The sequence below is a fragment of the Zingiber officinale genome, chromosome 5A, assembly GCF_018446385.1.
Source record: "Zingiber officinale cultivar Zhangliang chromosome 5A, Zo_v1.1, whole genome shotgun sequence".
Classification (NCBI taxonomy): domain Eukaryota; kingdom Viridiplantae; phylum Streptophyta; class Magnoliopsida; order Zingiberales; family Zingiberaceae; genus Zingiber; species Zingiber officinale.
In genome coordinates this window covers 36939169-36962807 of record NC_055994.1, presented here as the reverse complement: position 1 = coordinate 36962807, position 23639 = coordinate 36939169, and the positions used below count along the sequence as shown (strand labels likewise).

General features: G+C 38.0%; 1 protein-coding gene across 1 annotated transcript; it reads right to left on the bottom strand.

Moving 5' to 3' along the window:
• Nucleotides 1–7659: 7659 nt before the first annotated feature.
• Nucleotides 7660–22694, bottom strand: LOC121979525 (probable protein S-acyltransferase 22). Its single transcript, XM_042531515.1, has 5 exons — nt 22610–22694; nt 22260–22388; nt 22083–22163; nt 21606–21745; nt 7660–7675 (listed from the first exon to the last, which is right to left on the bottom strand). Exons 1-5 carry the CDS (start codon nt 22628–22630, stop codon nt 7660–7662), a joined length of 387 nt encoding a protein of 128 aa, XP_042387449.1. The 5' UTR covers nt 22631–22694.
• Between the last annotated feature and the right edge of the window lie 945 nt (nt 22695–23639).

The following is a 23639-nucleotide window of genomic DNA, read 5'->3' as shown; positions in this document are numbered from 1 at the left end:
TTTTTTTGTTTTCTCTCTTGGTGGTCGGCGGCATCTTGTGTGGAGATCTCTTGGTGGTCGGTTGCTTGAAGGAGAAGAAGAAGAGAAGGAAGCTCTCCTGTCTAGAATCCCTTGGAGGTTAGTTGGTGGCCGGATCTTGGAAGTCTTGGAAGAAGCTTGAGTGAATTTCACCTTGGAAGATCGTCACCCACATGACGTCCAAGAGAAGGAGGGGAATACAGCAGAAGATCTAGAGGTTTATAAGCTACAAAAGATATAACTAGTTATTAGTTTCCGCATCATAACTAGTTCATCTTTTGTATAGATCTTGAAAAATCAAACACAAGAGGTTATCAGTTTTTAGTTATCATTTTTGTTATCAATTTTATTGTTCGATTTCATGTTTCGATATTGTGTTTCTATTGAGGTCTCTATAGTTAAACCTAGTTTACTGTAAGAAATTAAATATCCAATTTCTTTGTAAGGCTTTGTCTAGGAAGTGGTGGATGATCCCATACCCAAGAAGGCTTAGTGCCTCGCCATATTTAACCTGGAAGTCGATCTTTAAAATAGATATTTGATAACTTCTGTAATATGGTTAAACTTTGGAAGATCACATTGGTTGAACTTGGAGTAAGAATGTTAAGTTTCATTCCCAATCCAAGTTTAACTTCTAAAGGAAAATTTGGATTAATAATGTTAAGCATCGTTTGCAATCCAAATTTAACTTTAGTAGAGCACATGGGTAGCTAGGATAGTTCTATGCTTGTACAAATTTTTGTACAGGGGAACTAGGACGATATTCCGAGTAGCAACCAACACTTTCATGAAGATTTGAGGTTGTGAGGCTTACGTTCGATGACAAGTCTCAGATAAACTAGGACCCAAATCGGACAAGTAGTATTTTGTAGAATATCCTAAGAAAACAAAGGGATATTACTTCTATAATCCCACAGAAGACAAAGTGTTTGCTGCCCGAACTGGTGTCTTTCTAGAAAGAGAATTTATTTCTAGAAGAACTAGTGGGAGTAAAGTCAATCTTGAAGAAATTCAAGATACACAAACTAGCACCAACGCCTTGATGAAAACTGAGCAAGTACCACAAGATATTGTGGATCATGATTTTGTTACACTGCAAGAAGTTGTGGGGCAACAACCTGTTCAAGTAGCACAAGCTCTACGCAGATCTGATAGGACCCATCATCAACCTAAGAGATATTATTTTCTCTTGTCTAAGAATGGTGGTGTAGTGCTAGTTGGTCTTAGAAAGCCTACATCTTATCAGGAAGCTTTACAGGGTCCAGATTTTGAGAAATGGTTAGAGGTCATGAGATTCGAAATGGAATCCATGTACACTAACCAAGTATGGATTTTGGTTGATCCACTTGAAGGAATCAAACCCATTAGGTATAAGTGGGTCTTCAAAGTAAAGACTAACATGGATGGTCATATGCACACCTATAAAGGAGATAGCTAAAGGATTCAAAAAAATTCATGATATAGACTATGATGAAACCTTTTCACCAGTTGCAATGTTTAAGTTCATTCAGATTTTACTTGTTATTGCAGCTTATTATGATTATGAGATCTAGCAAATGGATATTAAAACTGCATTTCTTAATGAAAATCTACTTGAGGATGTGTACATGACATAACCTAAGGGTTTTGTAGATCCAAAGAATATTGGAAAGGTTTGTAAGTTGCAAAGATCTATTTATGGATTTAAGCAAGCTTCTAGAAGCAAGAATCTTTGATTCGATGATGCAATCAAAATATTTGGTTTTATTAAGAATGAAGATGAACATTGTGTCTACAAGAATGTTATTGGGAGCTCAGTCATCTTTCTCATATTGTATGTAGATGACATACTTCTCATTGGAAATGATATCCCTACTCTTCAGTTAGTAAAGACTTGGCTTGAGAATTATTTTTCAATGAAAGACTTAGGTGAATTAGCCTACATTTTAGGCATCAAGATCTATAGAGATAGATCTAAAAGATTGCTTGGGCTAAGCTAGAGTACATACATTGACAAGGTACTTAAACATTTTTTCATGGAGAATTTCAAGAAGGGATTCCTGCCTATGTCACATGGTGTGAGTCTTTTGAAGACTCAATGCTCCTCTTCTAAGGAAGAAAGAGACCGCATGGATCAGATTCCTTATACATCTGCTATAGGGTCTATCATGTATGTCATGCTTTGTACTCGCCCAGATGTCTCGTATGTGTTAAGCATGAGGAGTAGATACCAATCAGATCCAGGTGAAGGTCACTAGACAACAGTCAAGAATATTCTTAAGTATTTGAGAAGGACTCAAGATTATTACTTGATTTTTGGAGGCGATGAAGAGCTTACTGTGAAGGGTTACACCGATGCTAGCTTCCAAATTGACAAGGATGATTATAGATCACGGTCAGGGTATGTATTTTATATAAATGGTGGTGCTAGGTATTAGATACTACAACAGTTCCATCTCATTTGAGAGATCGTCGATAGATGAGATGTGAGGATATGTAGAGTATCGGCCAATGCTAACATTGTGGATCACTTGACCAAAGCTTTGGCACAGAGGAAGCATGATGGTCATACTAGGTCACTGGGTATTAGATATTTCAGTGATTGACACTAGTGCTAGTGGAAGATTGTTACTATTAGCTGTGGGAAATGGGAACGTGGGAACGTGCCCATGTTGCCCACTACTTTTAATGGAAATTGTCTATTATACCCCTAGGTTATTTCCCTTTATAAAGGGTGCGTCCAAGGATCATTCGATAAGAACGACAACGAAGGTTGTGGAGAAAGAGAGAGGAAGGAAAACATCCGAGGCGGTGGAATTTGGTTCGTGGAATTATGGAGAGCTTTCCGACATTGTGATCACTCTTCCGACAACAAGTCTAGCAAGTCCAAAGATTACATTCAGCCATCATCGATTGTAGATCTACGGGAGATCGTTGTAAGTCTTTAATTTGTTTTAATTCATGTATTAAGAAAATCAATAATGGTATTAGAGCCATGTTAATTCTAAATTCATGAGAAATCCATAAAACTTATCTCTCACTTAATAAATCTCTTACTGAAATCATTGTCCCTTTGCTCCTGTTCGCTACCAAAAAAAACAAAATTCTTCGATGGAATGTACTCTGTCGCCTGCTGCCAGCACAGGGTAAGTGTAGTGTCCAAAATTATTTATTTAATTAAGAGAATTTATTGAATTAAAATATAATATAATTAGAATATGGATTTATTTAATTATGAGATTTATTGGATTAATTATAATTAGATTTTAAATTTATTTAATTAAGAATATTTATTGGATTAATTGTAATTACTCATTTGATTTAATTAAGAATTTATTTACATAAATAAATTTAATTAATTCAGCTAGCCCACAATTATGTAAATTTGATTAATCAAGTATATTAAGGAAAATAGTAGGACCTAAATATATAAAATTTATAAAGATCTAGTATTTATATAACATATGTGTATAAAATTTTTATACAGATTATTCATCTAATTAATTAGAAGTAAAACATTATTAACATCTTTATACATAATATAAAAAATATATAACTAAACAAAAATAAGAAGAATATAATATATATGTACGATATGTATTATGTAGAATATATAGTATATATTATAATTAAGAGATTGTAATACCGAAATATACGAATTATATATATTACCATATATATGTGATATATATTTGTTAAAATACGGGCATGCACTTGCGGACTTGTTTGCGACCCACACAATTTGATTTTTTTTTTTTATTTTTTTTTGTTTTTTTACCATCTTCGGGCTCGCTGCTATGTGCCAATTGTGCCAACACTCGTCGCCTCTGGTCGGCCGGCCGCCACCCACCGGTCGCCCCGACTCCTCGCCTCCGGCAGCCCCCCTGCCGGCCACCAGCCGACCACCCATTGACAGCCGGAATCCCGGCCGAAATCTAGCCGCGATTGCGATCGCATTCGTGGTGGCCAGATCGCGGCTGGATTGGCCGGAATCCGGTTGAAATCTGGCTGCGAACCGGCACGGGTTTGGCAGCGACCGGATTCCGGCCGCGATCGCGATCAGAATCAAGCTGAGAAGGAACCCAATCTAGCACGATCGCGGTCAGATTCCGGACGGGATCCATGCCGCGATCCCCAACGGATCCACCCCCTGGGCTATAGTGTGGGTGGGTCGAGGCGGCCGGAGGCCGCCGACGGTGGGCAGATGGCCGGCGGTCGGGCGGGTAGCGGACACGCGAGGAGGTGCGGTGAGCTGCTTCGGTTCGGCGAGAACGATGGGCAGGCGGCAGCAGCCGGAATTCATGCCGCGATCCCCAACGGGTTCACCCTCTGGGCTATAGTGTGGGTGGGTCCAAGCGGCCGGAGGCCGCTGGCGCTGGGCAAAAGGTCGGCGGCCGGGCGGGTGGCGGGCGCGCGAGGAGGCGCGGTGAGTTTTTTTGGTTCGGCGAGAACGAAGGAAAAAGAAAAAGATTTTATGAAAAAAAATGACGTTGCGGATGGTCCGTACCATTCCGTAAATAAAAGTCCGTAGGCTATCATTTCTCTCTCTCTATATATATATATATATTTATATATATATATATATATGTATATATGAAATTAGTATATGGATATAAATATATATACGAAATTAATGCAATAACTTAGTATTATAAACAGGAATTATATGTTACCATGTATAGCTAATATAAACATGGGTATATATAAATGTAAAATTGGTATATGTATATAGGCTTCTAGACTTAGTATTAAGTTTTATAAAAATAATATAATTGATTTCGCATTTATAAAATCTATAACTTATTGATTTTTATATTTGTGGATATATATGGAATTATATTAAATAATAATAATAAGATACCAATATATAAATATTTAGTATTTATATAAATCATTCTTATAAATAATATGAAAATTAAATATAAATAACATATTATTGTTGGGACTTTCGGGCCGCAAAAATCATTTTTTGCGTTGCGGAACCCCCGTAGTTCTATGCCATCGGATCCGTGCGAAGATTAAAATTTTTGTGTACATGTTGTCTAATCTTAGATCTACACTAGATCTAGATGTTAGAGAAGTTATACCTTTGATGCGAAGCCCTTCGCTTATCCCGCTCGTCCAAAATTTGTCGGAACTCAAGGGTGTCGAGTGAAAACCCCTCTATGTGTATCCACACGAGCAAAAATGGAGAAGAAACCTTAGAGTGTGCTAGCACTCTTGAAGGTTTCGGCCAAGGTGGAGGAGAGGGAGAGAAGAAGATGAGAGGAGGAAGAAGAAGGAGTGAATGAGCACACAAAACATTCAACACCACTTAAAGTGGTCGGCCACTTCAAGAGGGGTTTTTAAACTCCATGGAATACCAAGAGTCACAACTCTTGATCTCCCTCATGAGGTAGCACATATATGTACTATCCTTGATGATGTGGAACATCATCATTGGCCCACTCTATGCCAACTCACAAATGAGGTGGCATTGGTCAAGTCAAACTTGACCTTTCATCTTCCCTTCTCAAGTCAAGTCAAAATTGACCTCTTCTCTCCCATGGTTGATCAAATCTAACCATTTGATTCAAACCAATTTAATTTAATGAATCTATATCCATTGAATTAAATTGACTCAATGAATCCAAATCTAACTAGACTCATTTAACACATGAACCAAATTGAGCCCAACTCAATTAGCTTAATTAGGATTACTCTTAATCCAATTTGGTCCATCACATGAACCTAATCCTCTTGGTTCATCATATGAACCTAATCTCCATCTAATTGCCCTTTGTGTGTGACCATATAGGTTCTTGTAACGTTGGCAATGCTCCTAACCCCATTTAGAAGCATAAGTAATGAGCGGTATCTAGCAACACATCATTACTACCCCAGTTACAAGAATGTTGAGATCCAACATCACCTTGTGACTACTAATTGTGACTCTTCACAATATATGATAATGTCCTTCTATCCTTGACATCTAGATTGATCAATGTGAGGCATAGACCGTGTCATCCTCTAATCAATCTAAATCTTGAACTCCAAGTAGACTCACTGTAACGACCCGCCTTCTACTGACTAGACAGTAAGGCCGGGGGTTACATTATGCTAACTATTCTTGTGCGGAAAAAAAAAGACTACACTAATTAAAAGTCTCTACTATTTACTATGAACTCTGGAAATTATTCTTAGAGTACACTTCTGAAGTTGTACACATGCTAAAGAAGGGAACTTACCTTCCTATTTGGTCAAAATCTGAATTTTGGCACTTCTAGCTGAAATCAGACATTCCAATCGATCGGCTGATCGATTGGAGTTGTCTGATCGATCCACTGATCGATTCAACTCGCTACTGTGCACGGGGTCAAAACTGGATCGATCGGCTGATCGATCCAATCTGGCCAATCGATCCAGAGATCGATTCAGAAGCTCTCTGTTCGTGGGATTAAATTCCCGATCGATCGGCTGATCTACCCATGGCCGATCGATCAGCTGATTGACTCATCAGCTCTCTGTACGCGATAGATCGCGCTTCGATCGATCGACTGATCGATCGAGGCTCCGCAATCGATCAGCTAATCGACTAACTAGCGTTCTATACGCAGGGACTTCTCCCAATCGATCGGCTGATCGATTTGGTTTCTGACTTCCGTAGAAATCAGACCCGACCTCATACAGAATTTTCAGAAATTCAACTACAACTACCACACTACTACTGGGCATGCCATTACTCATGGTTAGCTATCTACTATCATGACAAATAACAATCTAAGCATAACATAGTGCATACTCTCATGAATCAAGACACTTAACATCTAAAAGTGCAGAAAAGTAATACTATAAGAAGTACTAAGTTCTTAATTTGCTAATTTCCCCCAAGGATCTTTATTAAAGGTTCCTTCTCACACACATCTTCATCGCATTGCCTCCAGCCTCCGCTATTCCACCTTTCCTTTACCTTTATCTGTAGTATGAGGAAAATGCAACTATAGGCTTGGGAGCTTAGTAAGAAACCATCTACCTCACAAAAACATGCATTTACAGAAATCATGTTTTTTTTTAAAGATGTTATGCTGATATGCAAGCTGAGAATCATACTAGAAATGCTAAAACATGGCACATGAGCATGTAAATCATAGCAATCAAGAACTAAACATAAAGTTGTCTGCTATATCAATAGAAAACTGAACTGAAGCTAAGCTGAATTCACTTATCTGTTTTGTGAAGTTTGAAAAACTATTTTCATTAGTAGATAAAAATACTAAACATGTTGCTGATGGGTCCGGCAACTGTACTTGTTGTGCGCGCATCTCTAACTAGGCCCGAGATAGCAAATCCCGAATCTAGTAGGGTTACTTATCTAAACCTAGGGACGACTATGGGAGCCCAACCCAAGGACAACTGAAGTCCAGTATAGTGCCACTGATAAAGTAAAATACTGTTTATAACTGATTTATAATATCTTACTTTTTACTAGGTTATCTAAACCTAGAGCTAGATTATCTGAAGCTAGAGGCAACTATGGGACCCCACCCATTGGACCGTAGTCCATATAAACTGAGCAAGGCTAGTATACTTTTTAAAATGCATTTATGGCATTTAACTGAACTATTAAAATGCCTACTGTAGCATATAATTGTGCTAGGCATTTTATCGAGCACCTGGTGTGCTCTATCTCTGCATATGGCTGCACTAAGAACATAAGAGCGAACTAAGGACATAAAAGCGTGTAATTAGCTACTTATATTGCAAGTGAGGGGTTACTCACATCCTGCGCTAACTTTCCTTACAATCCGACCGCTAGATTTCCGGAGAAGAAGATTGTTTCCACGATCTTCCTACGTCTATGCGTTCTTCTCACAGAGAGAAACATCCTCGTGCCTGAGTTGTCGTCGGAAGGTCCTCCTATGATCCTAGGGATGGAACCCTAGGTCTCTTGGGCTTGTGCGCAGAGAGGATGAGGAGAAGAGGGGCGGCGTCGGGTGAGGGTGAGGGAGAAGAGAATTGTTGTTTAGAAAATAATAACTCCTCTCTTAATTCCCTATTTATATTAAGTAGTTAATAGCACCCAACTAAATCTTAAATAGAATTGTTCTCCTCTTCTTTCAGCACACCCCTGTTGGGGCCCCTTGGTTACTAAAGTCACTCTATATGTCATAGAGTCCATAGGTCTCGGGTTTATTTTCCGCTTAGGCTATTTTACGTTTTTTATTTAATTTTGCTACTTCGGCTATTCTAAAAATTCCATAAAAATATCCTAAAATTCCAGAAAAATAATAGAATATTTCTAAAATAACTTTGAAAATTTTTGGGCATTACAATCCCCCATACCTTATAAAAAGTTCGTCCTCGAACTTAGAATAACTCTGGGTATTTCTGCCTCATACTAGCTTCTGTTTCCCAAGTTGCCTCTTCTGTTGTGTGATTTTACCATATAACTTTTACTAAAGGTACCTCCTTGTTCCGTAATTTCTTAACTGCTCAGTGTACTATCTGAATAGGCCGACTGTCATAGCTGAGGTCTTCGCAGACTTGTACCGACTGAGGCTCAATCACTTGTGTGGCATCTGGTATATGCTTCTTCAGCATAGAGACATGAAATATGTTATGGATAGCTGACATCTGCTTGGGTAGCTCAAGCTCATATGCTACCTTGCCAACTTTTCTGGTGATAAGGTATGCTCCCACATATCTGGAACTTAATTTGCCCTTCTTCCCAAAACGCATTACTCCCTTCATGGGAGCCACTCGGAGAAATACTGTATCCCCCACTGAAAACTCTAAGGGTCGACGTCGTGTATCAGCATAGCTTTTCTGGCGGCTCTGAGCTGTCTCTATCCTTTGGCGGATCTGCTGTATAGCTACTGTGGTATCTGCTACTAGATCTGTCTGAAGTTCTAGCTCTTTCTGTTCACCACTCTCATACCAGCAGATTGGAGATCTACACCTCCGCCCATAGAGAGCCTCGTAGGGTGCCATGCCAATGGTGGCTTGATAGCTATTGTTGTATGCAAATTCTGCTAAACACAGATATTTGCACCAACTTCCCTTGAAGTCTAGGGCATACGCTCGGAGCATATCCTCGAGTACCTGATTTACTCGTTCCGTCTGACCATCTGTCTGAGGATGGAAGGTTGTGCTAAACTTTAACTTGGTGCCCAATGCTGACTGTACACACTCCCAGAAGTGTGATGTAAATCTACTGTCTCTGTCTGAAATGATGGTCCGTGGGACTCCATGCAGTCTGACGATCTCCTTGAGATACAACTGGGATAGCTGCTACATGGAGTAGGATATCCTGATAGCTAAAAAGTGGGCTGACTTAGTCAATCTGTCGACTATTACCCAGATGGAATCAAAACCATTCGTAGTTCTGGGTAGTCCCACTATAAAATCCATAGAAATATCCTCCCACTTCCATTCTGGAATCTGAATAGGCTGCAGAACTCCTCCTGGTCTCTGGTGTTCTGCCTTAACCCTCTGGCAGGTCAGACAGGTACTGACATATCTATCGATGTCTCTCTTCATTTCAGGTCACCAAAAATGTTTCTTTAGGTCTTGGTACATCTTGGTGGAACCAGGATGCATCGCATATGGAGTCCTGTGAGCTTTGTCTAGAATCTTCCTCCGTAGTTCCTCCTGATCCGGAACACATAGTCTGTCACCAAAATGTAATCCCCACTATCAGATATTCGAAACTCTCCACTTTCTGACTCTGCTAACCCTTGCTTGATTTTCTGAATTTCAGGGTCCTGATCCTGAGCTGTCTGGATATCACCAAGTAGGGTAGGTACTAATGTCATAGTAGAGAGTTGCCCAACTACTAGTTCGAGACCAAAATCTATAATCTCCTTTTGTAGGGGTGGTGACATGGTTGCTAGGGATGGTAAGGTGGCACTGGATTTCCTGCTGAGTGTATCTGCCACCTTATTGGCCTTTCCTGAATGGTAGAGGATGTCTATGTCATAGTCTTTGACTAGCTCAAGCCATCTGCGCTGTCACATATTCAGATCCTTCTGAGTGAAGAAATACTTCAGACTCTGATGATCTGTATACACTCTGCACTGAGCTCCATACAGGTAATGTCTCCAAATTTTGAGGGCGAAGACAACTGCTGCAAGCTCAAGGTCATGAGTAGGGTAGTTCCTCTCATAGTCCATGAGTTGTCTGGAGGCGTAGGCGATCACCTTACCATTTTACATCAGTACTGCTCCTAGTCCCAATTTTGAAGCATCACTGTAAATATCAAAGGTGTCTGTATTTTCTGGCAGAGTCAGAATGGGTGCACTGGTCAATCTTCTTTTGAGCTCCATGAAATTGTTCTCACAGTCCTCTGTCCACTGAAATTTCCTGTTCTTGCTGGTGAGAGCTGTCAGTGGAGAGACTATCCTGGAGAAATCCTCTACAAATTTTCTGTAATAGTCTGCTAGTCCCAGAAAGCTTCTGATCTCACTGGCATTCTTAGGTCTTTTCTAGTTACTCACAGCCTCTATCTTACTGGGGTCTACCATGATACCATCCTTGGAGATGATGTGACCCAGAAAGGATACTTGATCGAGCCAGAATTCACATTTCGTGAACTTGGCATACAGCTGGTTCTGCTGAAGGGTCTGCAGTACTATCTTCAGGTGCTCTGCGTGTTCTTCCTGAGTTTTGGAATATATAAGAATGTCGTCGATGAACACGATAACAAACTTATCTACGTATTCTCTGAATACCCTGTTCATGAGGTCCATGAAAGTAGTTGGAGCATTTGTCACGCCAAAGGGCATGAATACGAACTCATAATGTCTGTATCAAGTCCTGAAAGCCGTCTTGGGTATATCACCTTCTTTAACATTCACCTGGTGATATCCTGATCTGAGGTCTATTTTAGAGAACACTGCTGCTCCCTTTAGCTGATCGAACAAGTCATCTATCCTGGGAAGAGTATACCTGTTCTTAATCGTGACTTGGTTTAGTGCCCGGTAGTCTATACACAGGTGCATGCTCCCGTCATTCTTCTTCACGAACAATACAGGCGCTCCCCATGGTGAGTGACTAGAGCGTATGAAGCCTTTGTTGAGCAGCTCCTGTAGTTGCTCTTGAAGTTCCTTCAGTTCTACTGGAGCCATGCGATAGGGTGCTTTGGAGATGGGATTTGTACCGGGAATAAGTTCTATCTCAAATTCAATCTCCCTGTCTGGTGCTAGGCCTGGTAACTCCTCAGGGAATGTTGCTGGGTAGTCACATACAACTCGGACCTCCTCTAGCTTTTGGTCCTTGTCCGGACTGGTATTGACTACATGTGCTAAGAATCCCGTACATCCTGAATCAAGTAGTTTCTGTGCTTTTAGAGCTGAGAGAAACTTCTTGGCCTTCCTCTTTGGTTCTCGGATGTACCCAAACTGCACTCCTGCTTCGGGTTGGAATACAACTCTCTGTTTACGGCACTCTATGGAGGCACCGTACTTGATCAGAAAGTCCATTCCCAAGATGACATCGTAGTCAGCCATCTCTAGTAATATCAGGTCACCAAAAAGCTCTCTGTCTGCTATAATGGCTGGCACTGCTCGGAGCCAGTGCGTAGATGTCATAATTTCTCCTAAAGGTAGTGTTGTCAAAAAGTGACCACTGAGTACCTCTAGAGATATTTTTAGCTTTTCGACGAATGTTATGGATATATAAGAATGGGTTGCCCTAGTATCGAATAAGACAGTTGCACTTTGCTGTAAAATACTAATCTGACCTGTAACAACTGTCGAGGCATTTGCTACGTCTTCTCTGGTGAGTGAGTAGATCCTCGCATTTGTCGTGGCTGAGGGGGCTTCTAGTCTGCCCTGACTGATGTGTGGACCATCTATAGCGGCCTGCATCAGATGTAACTGTGCTGGGTTACCTCTGTACTGAATCGGTTGTGGTAGGGAAACACTAGTCTTGTTCGGGCATTGCTTAGCCATATGCTCTTCCTGGCCACATTCGAAGCATCCTCGTGTGCCCTTGCGACAAACTCCGGGGTGGAATTTCCCACAAGTAGAACACTTGGGATAGCTAGGCTGTTTACTAGCTGGTCCTCCTTTTGGGTAACTCCCTAGTTTACGTTTGTGATTGGAGTTTCCTTTCCAGTTAGAGCTTTGGCCTTGGTGTTTCTGAGTACCGGAGCCTCCTTGGCCTTTTGACTATGAGAGGGCTTGCTTCTGCTGCTTGATGCTGTTCTGGTAATGCTCGGTGGTAAGAGCACTACTTACTAGTTCTTCTGTAGTTTGCGGCCTATGGACGCCGCTGGCCACATTCATTGCTATCTCTGGCCTTAGCATTTTGAGCATCAACCAGACTCGTTCTCTTTCAGTGCTGACTAGTTCAGGGCACAGACGAGCCAGTCTGTTGAATTTCTTCACGGCCTCCTCAACTGAAAGGTTGCCCTGACGAAATTCAGTGAACTCGTCGTAGTGGCAGTTTGTGACCCGCATGTGAAAGAACTCCTCGAAGTATTCTCTTTCGAAGTCGGCCCATGTCATTTGGTTCACTGGCCGCTTCCCTTTAATCCTCTCCCACCACATACGTGCGTCTCTTGTCAGGTAGAATGAGGTGCATTTCACCTTTTCAAACTCTGGCCAGTCCAGAAGCTCCATCGTACTCTCCAGTGTTTTGAACCAGGCTTGGGCATCCCATGGTTCACTGGTGCCTGAGAAGTTCTCTGGTTTGATCTTCTGCCATGGATCAGATAAGCTTCTCTCCTTGCCCCTGCTGTTGGGGCTGCTGGTGCTGTAGGCTGGACTGGTGGAACCTCTATCACTACTGTGGTTGCTAAGTTAGGTTCTAGAGTGACAGTGGGAGTGTTCTGCTGATTAGCCCTTAGAGTGGCTATCTCCTGTTGCTGCTCAGCTAGTTGTTTCTGTAACTGAGCCACTACTGCTATAAGGTCTGGGGGAGGGACTGAACTGCCTGCCTCATGCTGGGGCTCAGTAGCTGGTGCCTTCCTAGCTGGGTATCCTCGTACCATTTTATAGGGAAATAGAGAACATACATAACTAATACAATTATGTTTATATAATTTCTACTATCATATTAGATGTTATCATATATGAACATGCTACAGTTATCTATAAACATGAAAGCAAGAACATAATAAAGTGAGAGGTATTCTTACTTGGAACTGCAGGTTTAATGCTGATGTGTGTGTGGAGGGAGTATGGAACCTCGCTCTGATACCACTCTGTAACGATCCGCCTTCTACTTACTAGACTGTAAGGTCGGGGGTTACATTATGCTAACAATTCTTGTGCGGAAAAGAAAAAGACTGCACTAAATAAAAGTCTCTACTGTTTACTATGAACTCTGGAAATTATTCTTAGAGTACACTTCTGAAGTTGTGCACATGCTAAAGAAGGGAACTTAACTTCCTATTTGGTCAAAATATGAATTTTGGCACTTCTAGCTGAAATCAGACATTCCAATCGATCGGCTGATCGATTGGAGTTGTCTGATCGATCCACTGATTGATTCAACTCGCTACTGTGCACGGGGTCAAAACTGGATCGATCGGCTGATCAATCTAATCTGGTTAATCGATCCAGAGATCGATTCAGAAGCTCTCTATTCGAATGATTAAATTCCCGATCGATCGGCTGATCGACCCATGGCCGATCGATCAGCTGATTGACTCATCAGCTCTCTGTACACGACAGATCGTGTTTCGATCGATCGGCTGATCGATCGGAGCTCCCCAATCAATCAGCTAATCGACTCACTAGCGTTCTGTATGCGGGGACTTCTCCCAATCGATCGGCTGATCGATTGAGGACTGCTCAATCGATCGGCTGATCGATTGGGTTTCTGACTTCCGCAGAAATCAGACCCGACTTCATACATAATTTTCAGAAATTCAACTACAACCACCACACTACTACTAGGCATGCCATTACTCATGGTTAGCTATCTACTATCATGACAAATAACAATCTAAGCATAACATAGTGCATACTCTCATGAATCATGACACTTAACATCTAAAAGTACAGAAAAGTAATACTATAAGAAGTACTAAGTTCTTAATTTGTTAATTTCCCCCAAGGATCTTTATTCTAGGTTCTTTCTCATACACATCTTCATCGCATTGTCTCCAGCTTCCGATATTCCACCTTTCCTTTATTTTTATCTGCACTATAAGGAAAATGCAACTATAAGCTTGGGAGCGTAGCAAGAAACCATCTACCTCACAAAAACATGCATTTACAGAAATCATGTTTTTTTTTAAAGGTGTTATGCCGATATGCAAGCTGAGAATCATACTAGAAATGCTAAAACATGGCACATGAGCATGTAAATCATGGCAATCAAGAACTAAACATAAAGCTGTCTGCTATATCAATAGAAAACTGAACTGAAGCTAAGCTGAATTCACTTATCTGTTTTGTGAAGTTTGAAAAATTATTTTCATAAGTAGATAAAAATACTAAACATGCTGCTGATGGGCCCGACAACTGTACTTGTTGTGCGCGCATCCCTAACTAGGCCCGAGGTAGCAAATCCCGAATCTAGTAGGGTTACTAGGTTATCTAAACCTAGGGACGGCTATGGGAGCCCAACCCAAGGACAACTGAAGTCCAGTACAGTGCCACTGATAAAGTAAAATACTGTTTATAACTGATTTATCATATCTTGCTTTTTACTAGGTTATCTGAACCTAGAGCTAGGTTATCTGAACCTAGAGGCGACTATGGGAGCCCACCCATTGGACCGTAGTCCCATATAAACTGAGCAAGACTAGTATACTATTTAAAATGCATCTATGACATTTAACTGAACTATTAAAATGCCTACTGTAGCATATAACTGTGCTAGGCATTTTATCGAGCACCTGGTGTGCTCTATCTCTGCATATGGCTGCACTAAGAACATAAGAGAGAACTAAGGACATAAAAGCATGTAATTAGCTACTTATACTACAGGTGAGGGGTTACTCACATCTTGCGCTAACTTTCCTTACAATCCGACCGCTAGATTTCCGGAGAAGAAGATTGTTTCCACGATCTTCCTACGTCTATGCGTTCTTCTCGCAGAGAGGAACGTCCTCGTGACGGAGTTGTCGTCGGAAGGTCCTCCTACGATCCTAGGGATGGAACCCTAGGTCTCTTGGGCTTGTGCGCAGAGAGGATGAGGAGAAGAGGGGCGGCGTCGGGTGAGGGTGAGGGAGAAGAGAATTGTTGTTTAGAAAATAATAACTCCTCTCTTAATTCCCTATTTATATTAAGTAATTAATACCACCCAACTAAATCTTAAATAGAATTGTTCTCCTCTTCTTTCAGCACACCACTGCTGGGGCCCCTTAGTTACTAAAGTCACTCTATATGTCATAGAGTCCATAGGTCTCGGGTTCAATTTCCGCTTAGGCAATTTTACGTTTTTTATTTAATTTTGCTACTTCGGCTATTTTAAAAATTCCAGAAAAATATCCTAAAATTCTAGAAAATAATAGAATATTTCTAAAATAACTTTGAGAATTTTCGGTCGTTACACTCACTCTAATCAAATGAGCTCAATATCTCATATTGACTTATTTGGGCATGGGCATGCACTTAGTGGTCTCACTTTATCTAGAATAATGATGTCACTCTCATCATATAGGAGGGATAGATCCCATCTACATCACTTACATCCTCCCGCATAATTTGTTACATACCCAGTAATCGCCTTTATAATCCACCCAGTTACGAGTGACGTTTGACGAAGCCAAAGTATGTAACTTCTTATGTAGGGAACCATGGTGACTTCAGGTCCAAGGACTAATAGTCATACTAATAGCCACATAAGAAAGTATATAACACTCATATAACGATCCATGATACTTTCTCATGGTGGGTCATTCAGTATACATTCTACAATGCACACCCATGTGTCAACTTGATATCTCTATATCCATGACTTGTGAGATCAAGTCATCGAGTTGACTTACATGCTAGTCTCGTCGTATTAACATTGTCCCTGAATGTTAATACTTGACTAGGAATGATTAAGAGTAGTGTTCTCTATATCATCTCACTATCGATTCAACTAATCGATTGATATAGATAAAAACCTTCTACTCAATGACACTATTATACTTAGTTATTTGGCACCAATACAAGTTAGTATAATAACCATAAAGAAATGTCTTTATTTATATACAAGAATATGATACAACGAGTCTATACAACAATCATCATATGATTGACTCTAGGGCTCTAACTAACAATTATATATATATATATATAGTATAAAAATAAATGTAAGAACATTTAACAAAGAAATATTATGTATAATATAAAATATATTATATAAATTATATAGTGTAAATAAAGATTAAACAAGTAAGAAATTAAAACATGTAGATAAAACTTAGGTAATAGGAATTAAAGGAATTAGCATTTAGGGATAAAATTTATAGAGATTATTCATCTAATTAATATAGAAATAAAATATATATAATATATTATATAAAATGTATAATATAAATTATAATACATAATAAAATTAAATAAGTATATATATATATATATATATATATATATATATATATATATATATATATATATATATATATATATATATATATATAAGAAACATAACATATAACATATTATTTCTATAAATAATATATTATATATAATAAAATATATAATTAAATAAGAATAAGAAAAAAAATAAATATGATTTAATATATTATGTAGGTAACATATAACAGAAATAAAGTATATATAAAAAAAAAGAGATAAATAAATTATACGATTTGAAGGATAAAATTTAGACAAAGTGTTCATCTCCATCTCTTTAAAAACCCTACCTCCCAAAAGCCCCATCCCCTTGAGGTGCTGTCGGCCCTAAGGAGCTCCTCTCCTTCCCATTTTTCTCCACCAGTTATAGAGCCCCAAGGGAAGACAAAAAGAGGGAGTTGGTAGCCAAAGATTTAAAGGCATGTTCTCCACCATGTTATGTAGTAATTAGCCTCTATAGTCTTGTGTAGTTTCAGAATTTTTATAGCTTGTAAGGTTAGCTTGTTTTTCTTGTTAATGATATCATGTTTCAACCTATATGAATTGTGCATGTTCCCTACTTTGTTAATGTAGGGAACATTAGTTCTATGTCTTGTGGAATCCAGATCATGTAGTTCTTGGGCACTCTATGTAGATTTCGGGTTCTAGGTTTTTGATAAATTTCATACTATGTTTAGGCATGTGTATGTGTCCTCTTACATCTTATCATAATAATGTTATAAGTAATATATGCGAATTTTAGATTCTAGGTTAATGTTTATGTTTCTTCTTAATTATAAATCATGATAACTTCATACGATAGGGATTAGTGTCGGTTAGAGGTTTAACGTGTTATGAAAATAAACATGGAGGTTTAACGTGTTATGAAAATAATCATGTTTGATAATATGAAAGTACATGTTAAATTAGGATTTTTACTAGTTGATTGATTAGTCGACTAAATACTGATTAAGTTAGGCAAATCGATTTAATGATTAAATAATGGGATTGATTCATGAATGGATTGAATAATTGGTAGAATATTTGGTGGAATTAATTAAAAGTAAATTAATTATGTCGTTGATTGATTAATTATTAGATTATCTTGTTAACGACATTAATTAATTGGGTTAAATAATTTATCAGCTAGTAAATTGATTATTGACTAATAAGTATAGAGAATGAATAATTTTTTGGGCTAATTGATTAAATATGCTAATTGAATTTTGATTATCGTGATTAAATAATCCATTAATTAATTAATGAATTAAAGGCTTAATAGATTATTAAGTTCATTAGTGATTATTTAAGTAATTAATTTGATAGTTATTAATTAATTGAATTAACTCATCTGTATATTATACGGTAACTAATTTTTTAATATGTTGAATAATTGGATTAATAGATTATTACATGAATTAATTGATGTCATGATTTCTGTTAAGGGATCAATTAAGTGGAGTAAATGTGTATTCAATTTATATCTGTTATATATTAATTAAGTAATCAATGTGAAGGTTAGTTGGATTAGGATTTCCCTCGTACTTTGATCAATTAATTGGCGAATTGATGACCTCCTTGCTTAGTTAATTCATATTTACAGACTTATTTAAATTGGATTAATTGAGTAATTTAATTCTGATTAGTTGGAACTCATGGAATTAATTAAAAGCAAACTAATTAAGTTATTGGTTGATTAATTATCATATTATCTTGATTAATAGAATTAATTAATTGGGTTAATGCATGGACTAGTAAAAAAAAGGGATGATTACTGATTTAAGGGATTAATTGAACACGTTAAATTGTTGTTTGTATTCGATTAACTATCGTTAGGAATGGATTAATGCATGGATTAGTTACAATCAGGATTTCTGAATTTTAGGAATTAATTGGACATGTTAATTGTGGTTTGTATATTGTTAGGAATGGGTTAATGCATGACTTAGTTTAACCGGTGATTTAATTGAATTTGTAGATGAATTAATTATTAAATAATTAGTTGATTAATTAAAAGGTTATTAGGTGAGTCGAGTGATTTAATTACAAATTTATTGAATTTGTAGATGAATGAATTATTAAATAATTAATTGGTTAAGGAAGCAGCTACAAAATCGTTAAAGGAATAATAATAATAATAATAATAATAAAAGAAAGATATATTATTGATTTGTTAATTAATTAATAGGTGGTTTAATTAAATGTGTCATCACTTAATGAGTCCATTTAATTAATGGATTAATAAGGCGCGTGTAAGGAGTCCAGTTCAGAGGGAGTCCAATATCGTATAAATTAATTAATAAATATTTAATAAGAATACCGTGAGGGAGAATGCCCTAGAGGGAGCCTGTTTAGAAGGCCTCAGAGGGAGCCTATTTACAGGAAAATGTCTCAGAGGGAGCCCGTTTTTGGGAGAAGGCTCCAGAGGGATCCCGTTTTTGGGAGAAGGCCCCAGAGGGAGCCCATTTTTGGGAGAAGACCCCAGAGGGAGCCCAATATCGAGTAATTTGAATATAACAAAATGATAATAATAATAATCAAGATTTAATGAGGATACCGTGAGGAAAAAGGCCTAATAGAGAGCTCGTTTAAAGGGAGCCCGGTTACTGGACAAGGCCCCAGAGGAAACCCAATATCGACTTTCATGATAGGCTATGAATAAGTTGGGTTCATGATATGCTAAGTTTCAATTCATGTTAAACTATGAATATGTTTATGATATGCTATGTATAAGTATATGTTATGCTATAAATATGTTAAGTTCATGATATACTATGTCCGTGCTCATGTATGCCCATGTACATGCTCATGATTATGATTGTTATGATTGTTAATATGCATGCTCATGTTTATTCTCTCTTGCTTATGTTGATGCCTATGCTTATGTGCATAATATGCTTGTAGGGAGATCCCAAGTTATCTAGTATGTAGTTTCCCTTAGTACAGTAGATTATAGTCGCTAATTAATGCATAACATTATTTCGAACATGTTGAATCTCTCGACTCACAGATTATACTTTTTTCAGATAATGAGACAAACGAGACAAGAGGCATTGACCAATGAACCAGCTTGGAACAAGGGTAGTACAACCTCAAGACCATCCAGATTAAATTTCGTATTTTGTTATGTTTACCTTTGAATCGTCTATGTAATTTGAACTAAGAAACCTTTATGGAAGTAAGAATAGCTAACGCCTATTAGTTAGAGCCCTAGAGCCAATCATTTGATGATTGTATGGACTCATTGTATCATATTCTTATATATTAATAAAGGCATTTGTTTGGTTATTATACTTATTTGTATTAGTGCCAAATAGTCCTTGAGTAGAAGGTTCATACCTATATCAATCGATTAGTTGAATCGATAGTGAGATGATATAGGGAACACTACTTTAAATCATTCCTAGTAGAGTATTAACATTCAGGGACAATGTTAATGCAATAAGACTAGCATGTAGGTCAACTCGATGACTTGATCTCACAAGTCAAGGATATGGAGATATCAAGTTGACACATGGGTATGCATTGGAGAATGTATACTGAATGTCCCGCCATGAGAAAGTATCATGGATCTTTATATGAGTGTCATATACTTTCTCATGTGGCTATTAGTATGACTATTAGTCCTTGGACCTGAAGTCACCATGGATCCCTACATAAGGAGTTATGTACTTTGGTTTCGTCAGACGTCACCCGTAACTGGGTGGACTATAAAGGCGATTACTGGGTATATAACAAATTATGTAGAGGGATGTGAGTGATGTAGATGGGATCTATCCCTCCCATATGACGGGAGCGACATCGGTATTCTTGATAGAGTGAGACCAATAAGTGCATGGCCATGCCCAAATGAGTCAACATTAGATGTTGAGCTCATTTGATCGAGTGAGTCTACTTGGAGTTCAAGATTTAGATTGATTAGAGGATGACACGGTCTATGCCTCATATTGATCAATCTAGATGTCTAGGATAGAAGGACAATGTCACATATTGTGAGAAGTCACAATTAGTAGTCACAAGGTGATGTCGGATCTCGACATTCTTGTAACTTGGGTAGTAATGATGTGTTGCTAGATACCGCTCATTACTTATGCTCCTAAATGGGTTTAGGGCATTGCCAACGTTACAAGAACCTATAGGGTCACACACTTAGGACAATTAGATGGAGATTAGGTTCATATGATGAACCAAGAGGATTAGATTCATTTGATGAATCAAATTGGATTAAGAGTAATCCTAATTGGGCTAACTTGAGTTCGACTCAAGTTGATTCATGTGTTCAATAAGTCTAATTTAGATTTTGACTCATTGAATCAATTTAATTAAATGAATTAGATTCATTATATTAAGTTGGCTTGAATCAAATGGTTATATTAGATCAACCATGGAAGAGATTGGGTCAAGTTTGACTTGACTTAAGAAGGAAGACCAAAGGTTAATTTTGACTTGACCTTTTGCCACCTCATTGGTGAGTTGGCATTAGGTGGACCAATGATGCACTACAAGAAAAAAGCTAAACAACAACGCTTTTTTGGCGTTGTCGTATGTACTTAAAAAGTGATGTTGTAGATGGTGTTGTAGAAAGTCATATCAAAGACAACGCTTTAAAAGCGTTGTGGTTGGTCACAAAGACAACGCTTTTTAAGCGTTGTCTTTTCGTTCTTAAAAAGCGTTGTTATAGATGCTGTTGTAAAAATGCACATATCAAAGACAACGCTTTAAAAGCATTGTGGTTGGTCACAAAGACAACGCTTTTTAAGCGTTGTCTATTCGTTCTTAAAAAGCGTTGTTAAAGATGTTGTTGTAAAAATGCACATATCAAAGACAACGCTTTAAAAGCGTTGTGGTTGGTCTCAAAGACATTATTTTTTAAGCGTTGTCTTTTATTACTTAAAAACGTTGTCTTTTTAAATTTATAAAAAATAGTGTTTTTCTTAATTAAATAGCAAAAATTATAAAAAATACTCAAAATTTACATATAATTGAATATCCACAACCACAATCATTTTTATAATAAGACTATTTAACAAATAAATAAAACTTTATATTATACAAACAAAATGTATACATATTGATCCACAAATTAAATTTGTATCATACAAGTAAAAGACAACGACATTTGCGGACATTTGCGGACTGGTGCTGCTTAGTCCAGTAAAAGAGCTCACTTGGGACATTTGCGGACTTTGCTGCCCACCAACAGCAAGTTGCTCCTGCTCCTGATCTTGCTCCCTCAAAGCAATAATGTAATCATAGGTGCTGATTCCCTGTAAGCGCATCCATGTAGAGTAGCATGAGCTAGTTAAAGTGTCAATTTTCTCCAGAATTGATGAATAAACAACACCATATCGTTCAAATTCTACTATTTGTTTTCCACTATGGAAAATCTATCAGTTAAATAACAAGCTGTAATAGTTCAGTTGGATAATAAGTTTCAGTAATGCTCAGTGTATGGATGAATGCAAAGAATTTGAAAATATAAAAGATATATTCCTTGAAATAGAGATATTTGACCGGATACATAGGTTTGTTTTATATAAATGTAGGAGCTGTGTAACTGGTAGTGTTTGCTGTGTCACAAGTAGAAATATGAAAGTAGTGTACCTTTTTTATTAAAAGAATATGGAAGAAGAAAAGTTGTGCAACTGGAAGAGTAGCAACCATGGCTAATAAAGTGCACACAGCCTGCATTATAGAGACATTATCAAATTAGTATCAGAACCTTGAAAAATCCTCATTATGATGTGTGATTTTCATTCATTTTCTCTTCTGAGTACTCACCACCACAATGATAAAGGGTGCCAAGGAAAAGCTACTACCCAGCTTTGAAACAATTTCAGCAGAAAATCTCCTTCTCTCAACAAAACACAGTATCAGCACAAGCATCCCAACAGCCCACTGCAGAATAAGCTGGCCCAAGGTGCACAAAGCATGGAGACCAATCAATAGTCAATCAGAATGAAAAGGACCTGACATAAAATGCATTCTATGTATCAGGTCCTTCACGTACTAAGAAAATAGTATCTTCTAAGTTGATGCACACAGATGATAAATCTACACTAAGAAAATAGTGTCAATCACTATGATTAATGAATACAACTATTGGAATGGTAGGAAATATTTGTGCTTACCAAGAGAAGAGCAAACACCATGAGGATGAAGAACCTTTTGTAATTTTTTCTTCCTATGCAGTTATTGATCCACTACAAGGAAAGATGAATACTGCATATTACTACAAGATAACAAAACATATAAGGTTGTGAATGGAGAAAACCCTCACCCTGCAATGATGATCAAAGCCATCAACGCATTTGTCACAGACTCTACAATGCTTACTATATTTTAGAACCTGCAATACAAACAGATAGAAATCATTAGAGAAAAACCAAGTTAATATAAAGCACATAAGAACTTTATTTTTCTTGAAAAGATTGTGTGGCTCATCGTAAATGAGATCTCTATCACCTTTCTCCCTAATAACCAATATTCTGAATTATCCATCTTTTATGGTTATGCATTTGTCCAAAGGCCATCTGATCAAGCAATCAAAAAAAGTAAATTACTCATCTTACTGTCCTATTCTTTTTAAGACATCCTACCACACCACATGAGAAGCACCCACATTGTTTTGGTTAGCCTAGAAATTTGCAACTTATCACCTCGAATCCCAACGGTGGCATCACTCTGAATTATTGCACAACTTCTCCATCCATAGCAATCCAAACATCAGAACACGAAATGGCGAAGAAATATTACCTTAGTTAAGATGGAAGATTAAAAGTATTGATCAGGAAGAGACCAACAACTTTAGAAGCCTCGAAGTTTTAAATTTTGTCCATGCTGGTTGGCACAGGGAAAAAAATTCATTCCATCTGCCAACTGGCACACGAAAAATAACAAAACTGAAGTGTTCCTCTTTGTCGGTTGAAACCTACTATGTCACCTCATTGCCAATTGAAACCCACTGCATCCCCTCACGAGCAGTCTTCTGAACAGCCACCCACTGCATCCCCTCACGAGCAGTGTCACTTAACATGGCCAATATATATGCTTGGAGAAGATGACTTGTTTCAGAAGCTTTTTAGATCAAAGATACGAAGATGACTAGAGGATCTGGCTTTTTGACTTGAAGTTGGTTCAAAGAAGACAAATCAAATATAC